The sequence below is a fragment of the Austrofundulus limnaeus genome, unplaced genomic scaffold, assembly GCF_001266775.1.
Source record: "Austrofundulus limnaeus strain Quisiro unplaced genomic scaffold, Austrofundulus_limnaeus-1.0 Scaffold257, whole genome shotgun sequence".
Lineage (NCBI taxonomy): Eukaryota > Metazoa > Chordata > Actinopteri > Cyprinodontiformes > Rivulidae > Austrofundulus > Austrofundulus limnaeus.
Genome location: NW_013952659.1, coordinates 369304 through 382696, shown reverse-complemented (window position 1 = coordinate 382696; position 13393 = coordinate 369304). Strand labels below are relative to the sequence as shown.

Sequence of the window (13393 nt, the reverse complement as noted above, 5' to 3'; positions counted from 1 at the left end):
GGTGAAATGTGACTGATGAAAACTTAGGAGCTTAATCCCACACCAGTTTGATGATGAATAACGTCGGATGACGACTCTGACCTTTATTTTTTCTTTTCCACATTGGACTCCACCGAGAAGAAATCCCGTGCATACTGCCTGCTTAAATGTTCACTACGTCAGAACTTATTCGGCAAATGTGTTTCTATCTCTGCTTTTGTACATTAACTCTTACAGGATGGGGGAAATTGGTCTTGGTGGAGGTTTTCACTCTCTGAGTGCTTCTAAGTATTGGATGGATTTAACGAGACGACTTTCTCTCTCTCAATTTTACAGATGGTGGAACTCTGTTGTGGCAATTGAGAACTTCAATCCACAAATTTCAAACCCCAAAATACATTAGAAGACTTTCAAAGACGAGTGCCTTTCATGGTTGTTTTCAAAAACGTTCCAGTGCTTTAAATTGATTGTTTTTCAAATTTAAAACTTTCAAGGATTTCAAGGACCAATGGGAACCCTAGAATGACAAAAAAAAATTTGAAAGAAATGCAACATGTTCAATCACACTGAAATCCCTTTGAAAAACATTGAATATGCATCTGATTGAATACAACCTTGCTTGATTTGAAAATATTTTGTCTCCTTCAGATTGTCATATTTTGGCAAAAAAAAAAGGGCAGAACAAAACTTATTCCGGTCACTTTTGCCTGCTGTGTAAATACAGAAATATACAGTCAGTAATCTCAGTCTTCAATGATGAAATAGAAATTCTCTTATTTTATGGTTTTCAAACTGCTGGCCTGATTTCTCTTTGTTTTGTTGCACATTCGGAAAAAAAAACACCAGATGATGTCTGCATTTGTAGCAATGCGTGACTGAGACCAACCAAAATCTTTGTGGGGACGTACCCTGCTCACCCTCAGCTGTGTCCTCACAGTGCTGATTGAAGCTGTCGTACGAGTCCCAGCGGATCAAAGGATCCTGGGTGTTGTAGTCGACAGAAACACTCGGACCGTTCTCCAGGTGACCAAGACCTGGAGAAACACAAAGGTGTGGTGGATAAGATGGCTCTGACAGACATTAGGTGTGGTTTGCACAAGAGACTTTTTGCCATTGAATTAGCAGATTGGGTCAAAATGTTTGCATATATTTTATTAACTTTAACAACCCGTTTGTCCTGTGAAGAAAAAAAAAACTTTACTTATTTCAGAAACAAGTGGGAATACCTTTGATTTTTTCAGGTGCGTAAGAGAAAACAAACTCCACCTTCCCGTATTCTGGGAACCTCTCATCTGTACAGACAGACAGACAAACAGACAAACAAACAAACAAACAAACAAACAAACAAACAAACAAACAAACAAACAAACAAACAAACAAACAAACACACAAGCCTTAGTTATTGAGAAAAAGGAGCAAAACAACAGAATTTGTCAGAACCCATTTCAAGAGTCTTGTGCTTTACACACTGTTCTCATTGCTTTCAACGTTCACCTCCAATAGCTAATTAAAGAAACAAACTAATTGAATGTTTGCTCTTTACAAATGCTTTAGTAACACCCCTTCTCCAATGTTTTTAAATCTTTTTCTGTTTTTTTTAAATGAATGCTAAGCTGTTTATTGCCACCAGAGGACCCTGTTCTCCATGAATTCAGTGTCTTTTGCCGCCACACAAACTGCCACACTGAGAGCAAAAATCAAAACATGAACTCACAAAGACTAAGAAACAGAAAAAACGGTCTGTCTTTTTGCATTTTCTCAAACCGGACGTTCAACACCGTCGCCAACGTTGGATTTGGATTGTGAAATGAAAAACAAATAACCAAAGAGTGCACAGAGCATTAAAACACTTCAGGCATTTGTTTGCGTTTTGATCCTAAAGGGCCAGTATTATGTGTTTCAGGTTCAGTTCTATACCATAATAAAGAAACAATGTCACCTTCACTTGTTATTAAAATGCTGTTTATTTGTGTCAAAAATAAACTTGACTTCATTTTACATTTTTAAACACCTTGAAATTGGCCTCTGTCTCTTTAAGAACCTCCTATGATTCTATCACGCCAATTTCAGCACAACAGCTTCATGCCGTTTACATCCTGGAGCATCGCAGCAAACTTTGTTGTAGTGATAATAATAAAAAAGCAGCAACATTATACAATATCTGTTTTGGAAAATTGCAACTCAGGATAAAATTGAACCTTACTGTTGGATCGGAAAATATGTTTTCTGAAGAACCGGAACGAGTAGAGTGACGATGTTTAGCTGGTAAGATATCTCCCAGTCGTGCTCACAGACACACATGTCAATGTTAAACTAATGTATTTATTACTAAAATGTGGTGTAAGCCAACTAAAGTACACAGATTCTAATATAAGTTACGATGGTAACCATAGATCACAGATAGACCAAACAATCGAACAAAAAAAAAACATGAGTTGTTTTTCAGCTCACCTGTGCAGACGAACACTAATAAACTCTTAAGATAGTCTAGTTTTTGTTTATTTTTGCAGACATATGCAGAAAAAGAAGCTTTACCTTTGAAGGTTTCGTCGAGCTCGTTCTTCCCAAAAACCACTCCGAGGTCGTGGATGGCACAAGTGTGAAACTGCACCCTGAACACCACGTCTCTGGTCGAGTTCCTGTACTTCTTGTGGTAACACTTCAGCTAATTAACAGGAAAGAGATCAAAAAGGGGTTCAGCTCATGCAGTCATTTAACAATTTATTTTTATTGTGGTTCCAAAGTTATCAACGCAGAAAGTTCAAAACTTTTTGCTGTTACATCACAGGTAACTGAAGTATGTGTTTGGACCAGGAACTGCACACTGAACACATCAAATAGCTGTGCATTCACAGGCAATGTTTCCAGTTGATGTTGCAAAGTTCTGTGTTGATAACTTCAGACCCACAAAATATATTGCAATTCTGACAGCAGCAATCCATTTCTGAGACAGTTATGATCTTCTTTGATATGCTACATGACCCCATTCCCATTGGAAAATTTTAACTTTGATCCAATATGGCAACTTTCAAGATGGCGGTCGTGTTCTGGACATAACAAAAAAGATAGACCCCCTCACACACGACTTGCTGGGGTATTGAGATAATTAATTTTCTTTATCTGTTCTGAAATAAAAGGGTGTCCTGAGGCTTTTGACTTAAGCTTCATTTAGTTTTTTCAAATCTCTTACCAAAATATCTCCTTTCAGTAGCAGTCCAGGTTCGATGGTGATACAGATACTGGTGTTGCTGTCTCCTTGCACATTACTGCCATAAAAGACATGAAAAACCTTTAAAATCCATGCGCAGATGACTTTATGATGCTTTTCTATGCCCTAAGTTCAAACACAAACCACACTGAACTGGAATAAAAGTTTCCATACTATATTCCTGATGTATAGACTGGTTGCATTGCCTGGTAGATCTTCAGGAAGGGACGGCAACCTGCGAAGTGATGGAAACAAGAGATTTGGGTCAAAAAAGCGATAGTGAGTATAGGTGCAGCAATACATGTATCTGTATCAAAACCATTTAGGTTCAATACGCACTATGTACCGAACAATACAGATTTTTAAATTTTATTTTATCAACATGTCTTCTGAAGATGCTCTGTGTTGAAGGCTCAGTGGATCTGTGTTCGACTACTCCACCTAGGCTGCACTGCTGAGCGCAGATCCACTGAGAAACTTGCTGTTTCAACAACATTTGATTTAAAAACTGTACTTTTGAGGTTAAACAAATGTTCATAATTAATTTAAATAAATTACAAGTTAAGAACAGCATGGAAATTTCTCCGTTTTTGTATAAAAAAAAGGTCGAACCGTGACACAAAAGTATCAAACTGAACAGAATCTTAAATTTTCTGTATCGTTGCAACCCTAGTAATGTTTTCTTTGCAGATTTTTTTGTATAGGGGAAAAAAACATTAAAAAACCCCACCACCACCACCACCACCAAAAATAATAATAATAATAAAAAAACAAACCTCCTTTAGATTCAAAGTTGGGTATGCCATGCATGATGACATGATGCAGGAAGAGAGGCTTATTATTGATTTTGATGTGCCCAGACAGGAGGCCGTTAAAGTATCGGACGTATCTGCAGCCAAGAAAAGAGAGAAAACTTTTGAATTTTATATACACAAACCAAAGCCATTTCATATTTGTAACAGTAATTCTAAAGGATTTTTTTGAAGAAAAAAATACTAACATCATTTACATATAATACATTTAGACAATTTATTTAGTTTGTTATTTTATGTCAAAATAAATAAATGTTCCTAAAAAAAATGTTCTTGTAAGGGATGACTAAGAAATCTTGTATTACTTGAGCAGAAGATGTCATTAAAGCAACAACATCACACAAATCAGTGGCAGCTACATGATACAAAATAAATAAATAAATAAATAAATAAGCAAATAAACAAATAAATAAATAAATAAAAACAGCGACAGTACAAAAGTTATTTTGTTAGAAGTGACAAAGTGAGTCCAAACCAAGGTTGGCAACTGGCCATTGTGGCTCCTTCCTTTATTTATGTTGCCCAGACATTTTAGAGAGGGTTTTTTTTGTGTAAAAATAATAAACAACTCACATATTACTAATAGATTATTCAGTTTAAATCTGAAAATGCTGATCTATCGGCTATTAGGAACGCAGTCAAAACCAAAGTAAGTTTTTGTTGTCTTAAAACAACTCCATTATCTAATATTTCATAATGATGAATGCTCTATCTCTATTTTAGAACCCTCTAAACCAGAGGTGCCCAAAGTGGGGCCCGCGGGCCAATTTTGGCCCACCAAACCATTTGATTTGGCCCACCAGCAGTTGTCCTGCTTACTAGATTGTGATTATTTTCAGAATAAATATAAAAATACAAGTCAGAGACATTTAGATTAGATTTAAGCTCATATCTAGATTTGCACACCTTAAAAAACCACAAACTCAGATTTTAAATTATGTATAGTTTCATGAGCCTTTACTGCCTGAGCATACATTGAATTTTCCAAAAAGAAATAAAAAGAATGTGGGCAACCACACTGGCTGCTAGCTTAATCATAAAAATAAAACAGCTTCACTTAAGAAGTATTTGCATTTCTTATAGTATTGCATTTGGCCCGCGGCCCTCAGATTAATTTTAATTTCGGCCCTCTTAGAGAAAATGTTTGGGCACCCCTGCTCTAAACTGCCATCAGTTTTGCATTAAGTGGTTATTTACATGGAATCCTACGACTAGAAGCATACAGTAAATAACATGTCACTATCCCTGGATGCCCAAGAAATGCTGTATCCTTTACACCACCGTACACGTCCACATAAACACCTGTACAACACAAAGCTGGTGTTAATGGTTTGTAAAGTAACATTTGTCTGAATGGTAATGAAATATTAAGGATTGGAAATGGAAATAATTCAACTGTACAAGTACACTGAGATCTCTTCAATTGCTGCTTCAGCTCTGTTTATGTCTTATGTTATTTGTTGTTTGTAGCTAACATTCTGCAACTTTTCGCTTTTAACTATTATTCTACTAATCTCAACATTTAGCTAACATTTTATTATTTTAGCTCTAGCTAGCCTTTTACTACTTTTAGCTTCTGCTACTTATTGTTTCTAACTACAGCATTTTGCCATTTTTAGCTTCAAGTCATCCTTTTGCTACTTTCAGCTATTAGCTAGCTGCTTATGATGTATGCCTATTGTTTAGCAAATGATTAGCTTTTAGCTATGATTTGCTTTTTTAGCTTATAACTACTGTTCTGCTTCTTTTAGCTTGAACAACTGAGTTTCAGCTTCTTCAGTCCATTTCAGCAACCATTCAGCCCTCAGCTTTGAATTTGCACAGAAAGTTCACTTGTTTTAGTTATTTAAGATTTTTACATAGAAAACTACCTCAAAATAGCTGCACCATCCCTTTAAAGTAAACAGGAGCTAATTTGAAGCATTTTGGCCAAAATAAGTGCCTCAGTAAATTAACTTTTTCTGTTGGGGCTACTTTTGCAATATATTCCTAACCTTTGAATAAACATAATGGGATTTCCACAGTATATACTTTACCTTATTATATGTCCTTTTCTGGTAAATTTTCTAAATGAGTTTCATAACAGCCCAAGAATATATATTAGCACATGTCTGGAACAGAAAATGATAACTACTGGAAGTGAGGTAATAAATATTTTACCTTATTTGTGACGGCTGACCAACAGGAAGTGCTTTGTCCTCATAGAAACGCCTCATGGCGAACCTGTCTAACGCCTGGTCAGCACTGCATGAAATACAATTTAAATATTAGCACTGATCAAACCATTTATAAAAATGGTTACAAAGAGATAAATATCTTTCCACCCTCACAGACTTAAAAATCCCCCCAAGCCTTCATCATTTTGAAAGTAGCTGTAAGTCCTTCAGGCTTTTCCTCCATCCTTAACATCTGGTTGCATTAAAGAATGATGACATTTTCTCACTACTTTTTCTCTCACTGAGCCAGAAAAATAAACCGGCCAGGATAGAGTGTTAAGCTAAAACACTACATCAGTGTTTAATTTTCAGCAGACTTCAAGGCCTCACTTTGATGAATTTCTTCTCCTGTCCTTACACGACCCAGTCAGGAGGAGATCTAAAGGATAAAAGTGCTTAAACACCTTTTTTATTTTCAAATCTGACAACCAGAAATCTGCTGAGCAGTGCTGCGTAAACCGTGCTCAGGCAATTAAAAAAATAAAAATTAAATAAAACAGAATCTAGGTACGTTGGACGTGTCCATATAAAATCACGTTTGATACCTCGCAGATATGTTGCTGTAGTGCATGTACGCAGCCACCACCACGCCTGTTCGCCCTCGATTCCCCTGAAACAAAGAAACGGAACAAAGTCTCAAAAACACAAAACAATGATGTGATATTTACTTTGGAAAGTGGTAAAAACCATATACATATTTTCAGAGCAACCAGGATGAGAATCAGTAAAATTTTAGAACCTGGTCCTCAGTCAGAAAAGAGTGAATTGCTCTCTCTGGGTTGGGAGTGAGGTTCTACCTAAGTGGTGGAGTTCAAATCTCTTGGGCTTTTGATTACGAATGATGGAAAAATGGAGCTATGAGGTTCATAGACAGATTGGTGCATCTTCTGCAGAATTGCGTACTCTGTACTAGTCTGTTATGGTGAAGAAGGAGCTGAACTGTAAGGCAGTCAGTATTCAATCTTCCTACCCTTACCTATGGCCACAAACTTTGGGTAGTGACAAAAAGAACCAAGATCGCGGATACAGACGATTGAAATTCTCCGCAGTGTAGCTGGACTCTTCCTTAAAGACAAGGTGAGAAGTTCAGTTATCTGGGAGAGACTCAGAGTAGCTCCTCCACATCAACAGGAGCCAGTTGAGGTGGTTCAGGTATCTGGTAACTCCTACAGCACCTAACTAGGGAGGTCCTTCAAGCATGTCCCATAGAGAGGCGACTCCGGGGAAGACTCAGGACATGCTGGAGAGATCATGTCTCCTGTCTGGCCTGGGAATACGTTGAAAGCCTCCTAGAAGAGCTGGAAGAGATGGATGTGGGAAGAGAGGTCTGGGCCTCCATGCTCGAGCTGCTGCCCTCAAGATTCGATTTTGGAACAAGAGGACGATGGATGGATGGATCTGCCTGTATGTATGATATGTTTTGGGGAACTAACGAATGACAAAAGCCTATTTATGTTATTTGTAGTGGTGTCCTGATACCAGTTTTTACAAGACTGAGTACAAGTACGAGTACTTCAGTTTAGGTACTCACCGATACCGATACCAAGTAGCGGGGTTCATGTGGATTATCTGTTCAACTTGTTGAATATTAAACAGAATGAAAATGAAATGCAATTATCATGCAAAAAAATTGATGGGTAAATATTATGTTTGACAATAAAAAGGTAGTGCAAACTCTGCCAAGTAGATAAGTTGGTATATATATCACACCATAACTTTTGAAACCATTTATTTTATTTCAAACAGGCTCTTTTTTATAAGGCCACACTCCCTCTGAATGTATTAACAATACAAATACTGCAAAACAAATGCTGTTGCATACATTAAAAAACAAAATAAGTTATTTTTATACATTTTACTCAACATGCAACTACCAAATTTAAATTAAAATGTAAATTTTAGTAGCACATCTATAGAAGTTTACTCTGCTTCAGTCTTAAACTGTTTAAAAAATGACAATAGTAATAAAGTGCAGTAAATTTCAGTTCAAACTTAAATGGAACAACTAAAACAAAATCTCAGAAGAACCACAGTGAAAAATAAAATGCTTTTATAACAAACTTCCTTCCATATTCTGYTTATGTCTTAGTTTGTTCTACAAGAAAGAAAAAACAGCATTGAAGTTACTGCAACAACAGTGCTGTTGAAGGCTACTGCTAGCAGCAGCAAACTCTGAATTCTTTGTCATGTCTTGTCCTCAAATGTTTAATCAAATTGCTGGTGTTAAAACATCCAACTTTCGCTCCTCCCCTCGACAGTTTAGCAGAGCACAGCAGACAGTCTGCTTGTTTGGTGTCCTCCATGCCGATCTTAAAATATCTCCAAACTGCCGACATGTTACTTCTTCTTCTACCGTCATCGTTCTTCTTCTGTTATTCGGGGGTGCGGTCAGAAATAACTTGTCAGTGCGTTAGCACCACCGCCTGGTTTGGATTGTTGTTTCCCCTTTGTGCTGCAGCGCAGCACAGGAGGGGACAAAAGCGGTATCGGTTAAGAGTATCGGTCGGCTTTTACGAGTACAATTATGAGTACTTGATGCCGGTATCGAACCCGATACCAATACTGGTATCAGTATCAAGTACAAATAACTTATTTGTACTGTGTACAAATCTTAAACTAATATTTTTTTGGCCGAAACACAAGCAAGAAAACTGGCTGAAGACCACACTCATTGACATGAGCCTCTACGAAACCCTAATTGGTCAGCCTTTACGACAGAGATATTCTTACCTTGTTGTGGAGTACCACCACATTGCGCTGGTCTCCGCTGAGCCATGTGTCGATGGCCTTGCACATGCTGCAGATCTTATCCAGCGCTGGAGCGTGGTGATCTGGCCAGCCAAACTCTAGAACCTAACGAGGATTGTTATAAATATTTAGGGTTGCAGTCCTTTAAATAATAATACTCACATAGCAACCATGTTTCTTTTTCTCTGGTATCATGAAACAAAAACACAGCTGCTGAGCTGTTTGTACCTTGGGGTTTAGCTTTGATAAATCACTCCTCCGCTCGCTGAGGTTAAGCATCTGAAAGCAGAGAACAAACATCAACTCGCTGGAGTAGCATGAACGAATTTAAAGACCGGGACATTGAAGTCTGGTGATTCTAACGTTTGATTTTTCTCACCAGATAGTGTTCGGCGTGCTTCGACCTCAGCATAGCTGCCACCTCCTTGAGGTTGTTGGTGTAGCTGCGCTCCTCGGCCCCAGCGGGGAATGACAGAGAGATGATCCTCTCCGTGATGTAAACCAGATCCACCTCATAGCTTTCCTCCATGGCCTGAACCACGCTCTGACTTCTGAAGAGTCGGCAGGAAGAGACATTTTGTTTTGAACTTTTCCACCAGTCAAACCTCAACCACATAAATTAAATGTTTTTTAAGGAAAATATTTAGAAGGCCCTTGCCTTCTTGATAAAAACAAACGGACTGTGGATGGGCATGTCATCCAGCTGTTAAAGAAGACAAACTAGACAGGTGACTTTAATTCAAATCTGCCAAATTCCTGTGCAAAATAAATTTTAGTACTTTGAGTAAGGCTTCATTTATACTTTCATTATCAAGTCTTGCTTACAGTCTTCTTCAGTGACGAAAAAAATAAATTTCCGACAGTCATCTCCCCTTGACTGTCTGTCTCGTACATTGCCCTGAGTCAGAACTTGGTTTTGCAGACCTATGCAGTTTCCAGTGGTGATTGGTCAAAACTTTGTGAGCATGATTGTTTATGCGGAGCAGCTTGTGCTTGTACATATCTGCTCCCAGAACCCAGAAGCCAGTTGTTTAAATTAGCAAAATGGACAGTTTTGAGGGGCGCCTGGTTCTATTGAGCATGTGAATGTGTAACCATTGCCCACGTCCACGGTTAAAAAGAAAGAATTGGAGTTTTTCCTCCTTAAAACCCTCTTACAACCACACGCCCTTCTTAAAACGTCACCAACAGTGGCGTGTGCTGGTCTTTCAAGCACGGGAAGCTCAATTTCAGCCTACATTATAAAATGTGTCGGCTTAGTTGTACGGAAATTCTACCCTGAAGTGTGTTCGCCTGTGAGTGCTTTGTGACGGTAAAGGGGCTCAGCAGCATCCACTGGACAGAAACTGTGATAGACGTCAGAAAGAGTGATAGAAGTCTGTCTCCAAACGCAAGCAGCTACAAAACAACCACCAGAAATAGAAGCTTGATTTGTTGCTAGTCGTTTTTTAACAGACAAAACCCAGCTAAAGGATTAATAAAGTCTCTGGTTCAACTCAGAACAGAATGAAACTAAAAAGTGCACCCACAGATGTTTACACCAAAATATTGCTGATTCGTGCATTTCGCTGTCAATCAAAAAGGGATTCAGCCTCAGACAGATCATCCAATCATCATGCAGAAGCTGAGCGTCCGGGCCAGTCCACTGCCACATAGACCCCCAGAGACGCTGAGTGTCCGATGGGCGGGACAAAGCCCAGCATTTATCCAATGACTCGTCTTGTTTCGCTGCAGTCTTTGCATCGCTAATGAGCTCTGTGGAAGCTCAGCGTCCGACTGTTTAAAGCTCTGTGAAGCTGCGGGAATGAGGGAGAGGAGAGCCTCGTTACCAGTGATAAGAAGCTGATTCTGAACAAAAGTTGAGCGCGTTGTAGCGCATATTTAGTTAATGACATGTACAGTCAACATTATATATTTGATCACTTTTTTTTTTCATTTTAAGGGAAGCTGAGCTTCTTAGAGCAGTCTTAGAGCAATCGCCACTGGTCACCAAATAAAAACCCAATTACCTATCCTGCTATCACTGTTGTGTTTATATGCTCCACTAAGTGTGACGTATGCTACATTGGGACTGCTGTGGGAGAGATTTTGATGATTTATCTCCTGCGTACTTTATCAGACTATAAACACAACACAAAAAGACGTCCAAAATGACATAATCACTGATCTGCTGACTCACGTCTTGTTTAAGTATAAACCAGGGTTAGAATCTCAAATCAAAGACAGGATAATCACATCACATCTACCAGCTTTGGTCACTCCAATCTTATTTTAGTCTTTGTTATCTGGTGTAATTCTTACAGCAGCTGGGAGAATATTTATAAAACCCTCAGGTTTCTCTCAGGAGAAGATTGCAATCACCCACTTGATCACATCTAAACTCCTTCCACTCAGCCATATGGTTCATGGAAAGGCGAATATTTACATTCCTTCCCTGACTGTTGACGTGACCTCCACAGATGTTCTGCAGCTTGTTTCGCTCGTCGAATTGCGATCAGGTTTGTTAACTGGTAGGCACGAGTGACTCCTTTAATTTCAAATTAAATTTGAACAATTTTCTAGTGAGTTGTGTTTATTCTACTTGGGAAAACAGGCTTTTAGTTTATCTTTTCTGCTAATTTGTGTCAAGTCAAGCTTACCTTGACTGCTTTCGTCTTATCTCCACACTTTTGCAGGACCTTGTAGATCCCTGACACATAAAGAGAAGAAAGGAGAAAATAATAATAATAATTAAACTTGATCTGTGAATGGGGATTTTGTACCGTTTGACATGGTTTGTAGAGGAAAAGTCAGATCACAGAAGCAAAACAGTTTTTGGAAAGAGAGTGAAAGATGGTGAGAAGTAAAAAATACATTTGAGAAAAAGGAAAATAATGACAACACAAGGAAATGTAATAGGACATGTTGAAGAAACCAATTAACACACACTGAGTCAAACAAAAAGGGGAAGTTTAAGAATAATAAATATTTGAAATTAGAAAATGTTAAAAGAAAAAGGGTAATGATATCAAAACAATAAATACACAAAAATTTACAGAAAAATAATAATTCCTCCATTTTTCTTTGAAGAGAGTTTCCTGACTTCAACAAACTTTAATCACTCCTAATAAATACTGATCAATAATTAACCTCTTTAAACACAAATGACAGCAATGCAGATGAAAATGTTTAAGCAATTTTTGAGTTAACAAAAACATCCAGTACAAAAAAGGTTTTTATGGGAAAAAATAAATCATGATTGCTTTTTTTTTATCTTAATAGCTTTTAATTTTAGTCCAGTTCATTTAATTATGTTTTATTTTACCAAATAAACCCACTTTTCAAATAAAAATGTAAAAAGTAATAAATTTAAGAAACTATATAGTTGGAAAATTGAAAATAAAAACATTTTAAAAATGTAATAATTGAATCTAATATATCCTTGATTTTAAAAAGCATGGGCAACTAAATCAGGGACAATATAAAAATTTAAAAAAATAAAAAATTAAATTTATTACCAATAACGTCTGAACCAAATGGGTTGTAATTTACTCAGCCTGTTAGGCGCTACCATTGTCAGCTTTAAGAGAAAAAAAACATTTTCCAAAAACATGAATCCCTCATTCCCCACCAAAAAATTTCAAAGCAACAGCTGGATTTATATCTGTGTTTGGCTTTTCACCTGTGAAAAGAAGCCAGTGTTCATTTTTTATTTTTACTGTTAAGAAGTTTAACTGTGAGGCTGCAACACTCAAGGTTAAACACACAGAGCGAAGCTAAAGCTAATCCCCCCTCCGCTTCCCCCAGGAGCCTAAATGGGAGGCATAATTCTCAGCAACCTGACAGAAACCAGATGCCTGACCACTGCCCAAGAATGTTAGCAAAATAAAACCCCTGTTCACATGAGGCCACTACAGCACAGGAGCAAACTGCTGACTCAGGCTAACATAAATGCTATTAACCAGTCTACATTCAATTTTTGAAATGGGGTCCTTTGGAAAAAACGATCAACAATGAATCTACCTGTTGCTGATGGCAGATTAAAGAGTAACTTACCCCAAAATTAACTTTTTTTAGCTAATAAACTGTCTAGAATGTGTCTAAAATGTTATATAGTACTGTTTCTGTGCTAATTTTGATGTTGTTGTGCGCATTTGTTCAAACCTGAAATATTTGGTCTAAAAACGTGTTTTTGCTGCTCATATGGGTAGAGCAGTGGTACTGCAGGCTAATTTGCATATTGGTTAATGGCTCTCCACGGTGACGTGGTTCTGCACAGTTTCATCACAGCGGCTGTGTTCTGGTATAAAAGCCTCTCTCTAAGACACGCCCCTGCAGCAGTCAGAGGGTGGAACAGTTAGCAAGCTTAGCATGATCGTCTGTTGACCTTCAGCACTCACTCACACACACACACACACACACACACACACACACACACACACACACACACA

At 37.9% G+C, this 13393-nt stretch overlaps 1 protein-coding gene across 7 annotated transcripts in view; it reads right to left on the bottom strand.

The window, feature by feature from the left end:
- Nucleotides 1-13393, bottom strand: part of LOC106526078 (tensin) — a 201182-nt gene that overhangs the window by 64935 nt on the left and 122854 nt on the right. For 5 of the 7 annotated variants that reach the window (XM_014020556.1, XM_014020552.1, XM_014020555.1 and 2 more), the window contains 12 exons: nucleotides 11603-11652; nucleotides 9343-9514; nucleotides 9192-9242; nucleotides 8946-9068; nucleotides 6761-6825; nucleotides 6160-6243; nucleotides 3964-4076; nucleotides 3362-3422; nucleotides 3170-3245; nucleotides 2515-2644; nucleotides 1206-1271; nucleotides 888-1013 (listed from right to left, as the gene is read on the bottom strand). In XM_014020556.1, coding sequence (XP_013876010.1) covers nucleotides 888-1013; nucleotides 1206-1271; nucleotides 2515-2644; nucleotides 3170-3245; nucleotides 3362-3422; nucleotides 3964-4076; nucleotides 6160-6243; nucleotides 6761-6825; nucleotides 8946-9068; nucleotides 9192-9242; nucleotides 9343-9514; nucleotides 11603-11652 — 1117 coding nt within the window. Of the gene's footprint in view, nucleotides 1-887; nucleotides 1014-1205; nucleotides 1272-2514; nucleotides 2645-3169; nucleotides 3246-3361; nucleotides 3423-3963; nucleotides 4077-6159; nucleotides 6244-6760; nucleotides 6826-8945; nucleotides 9069-9191; nucleotides 9243-9342; nucleotides 9515-10492; nucleotides 10512-11602; nucleotides 11653-13393 lie in introns of those variants that run through there. The other 2 variants (XM_014020554.1, XM_014020558.1) reach the window with 2 other exon arrangements.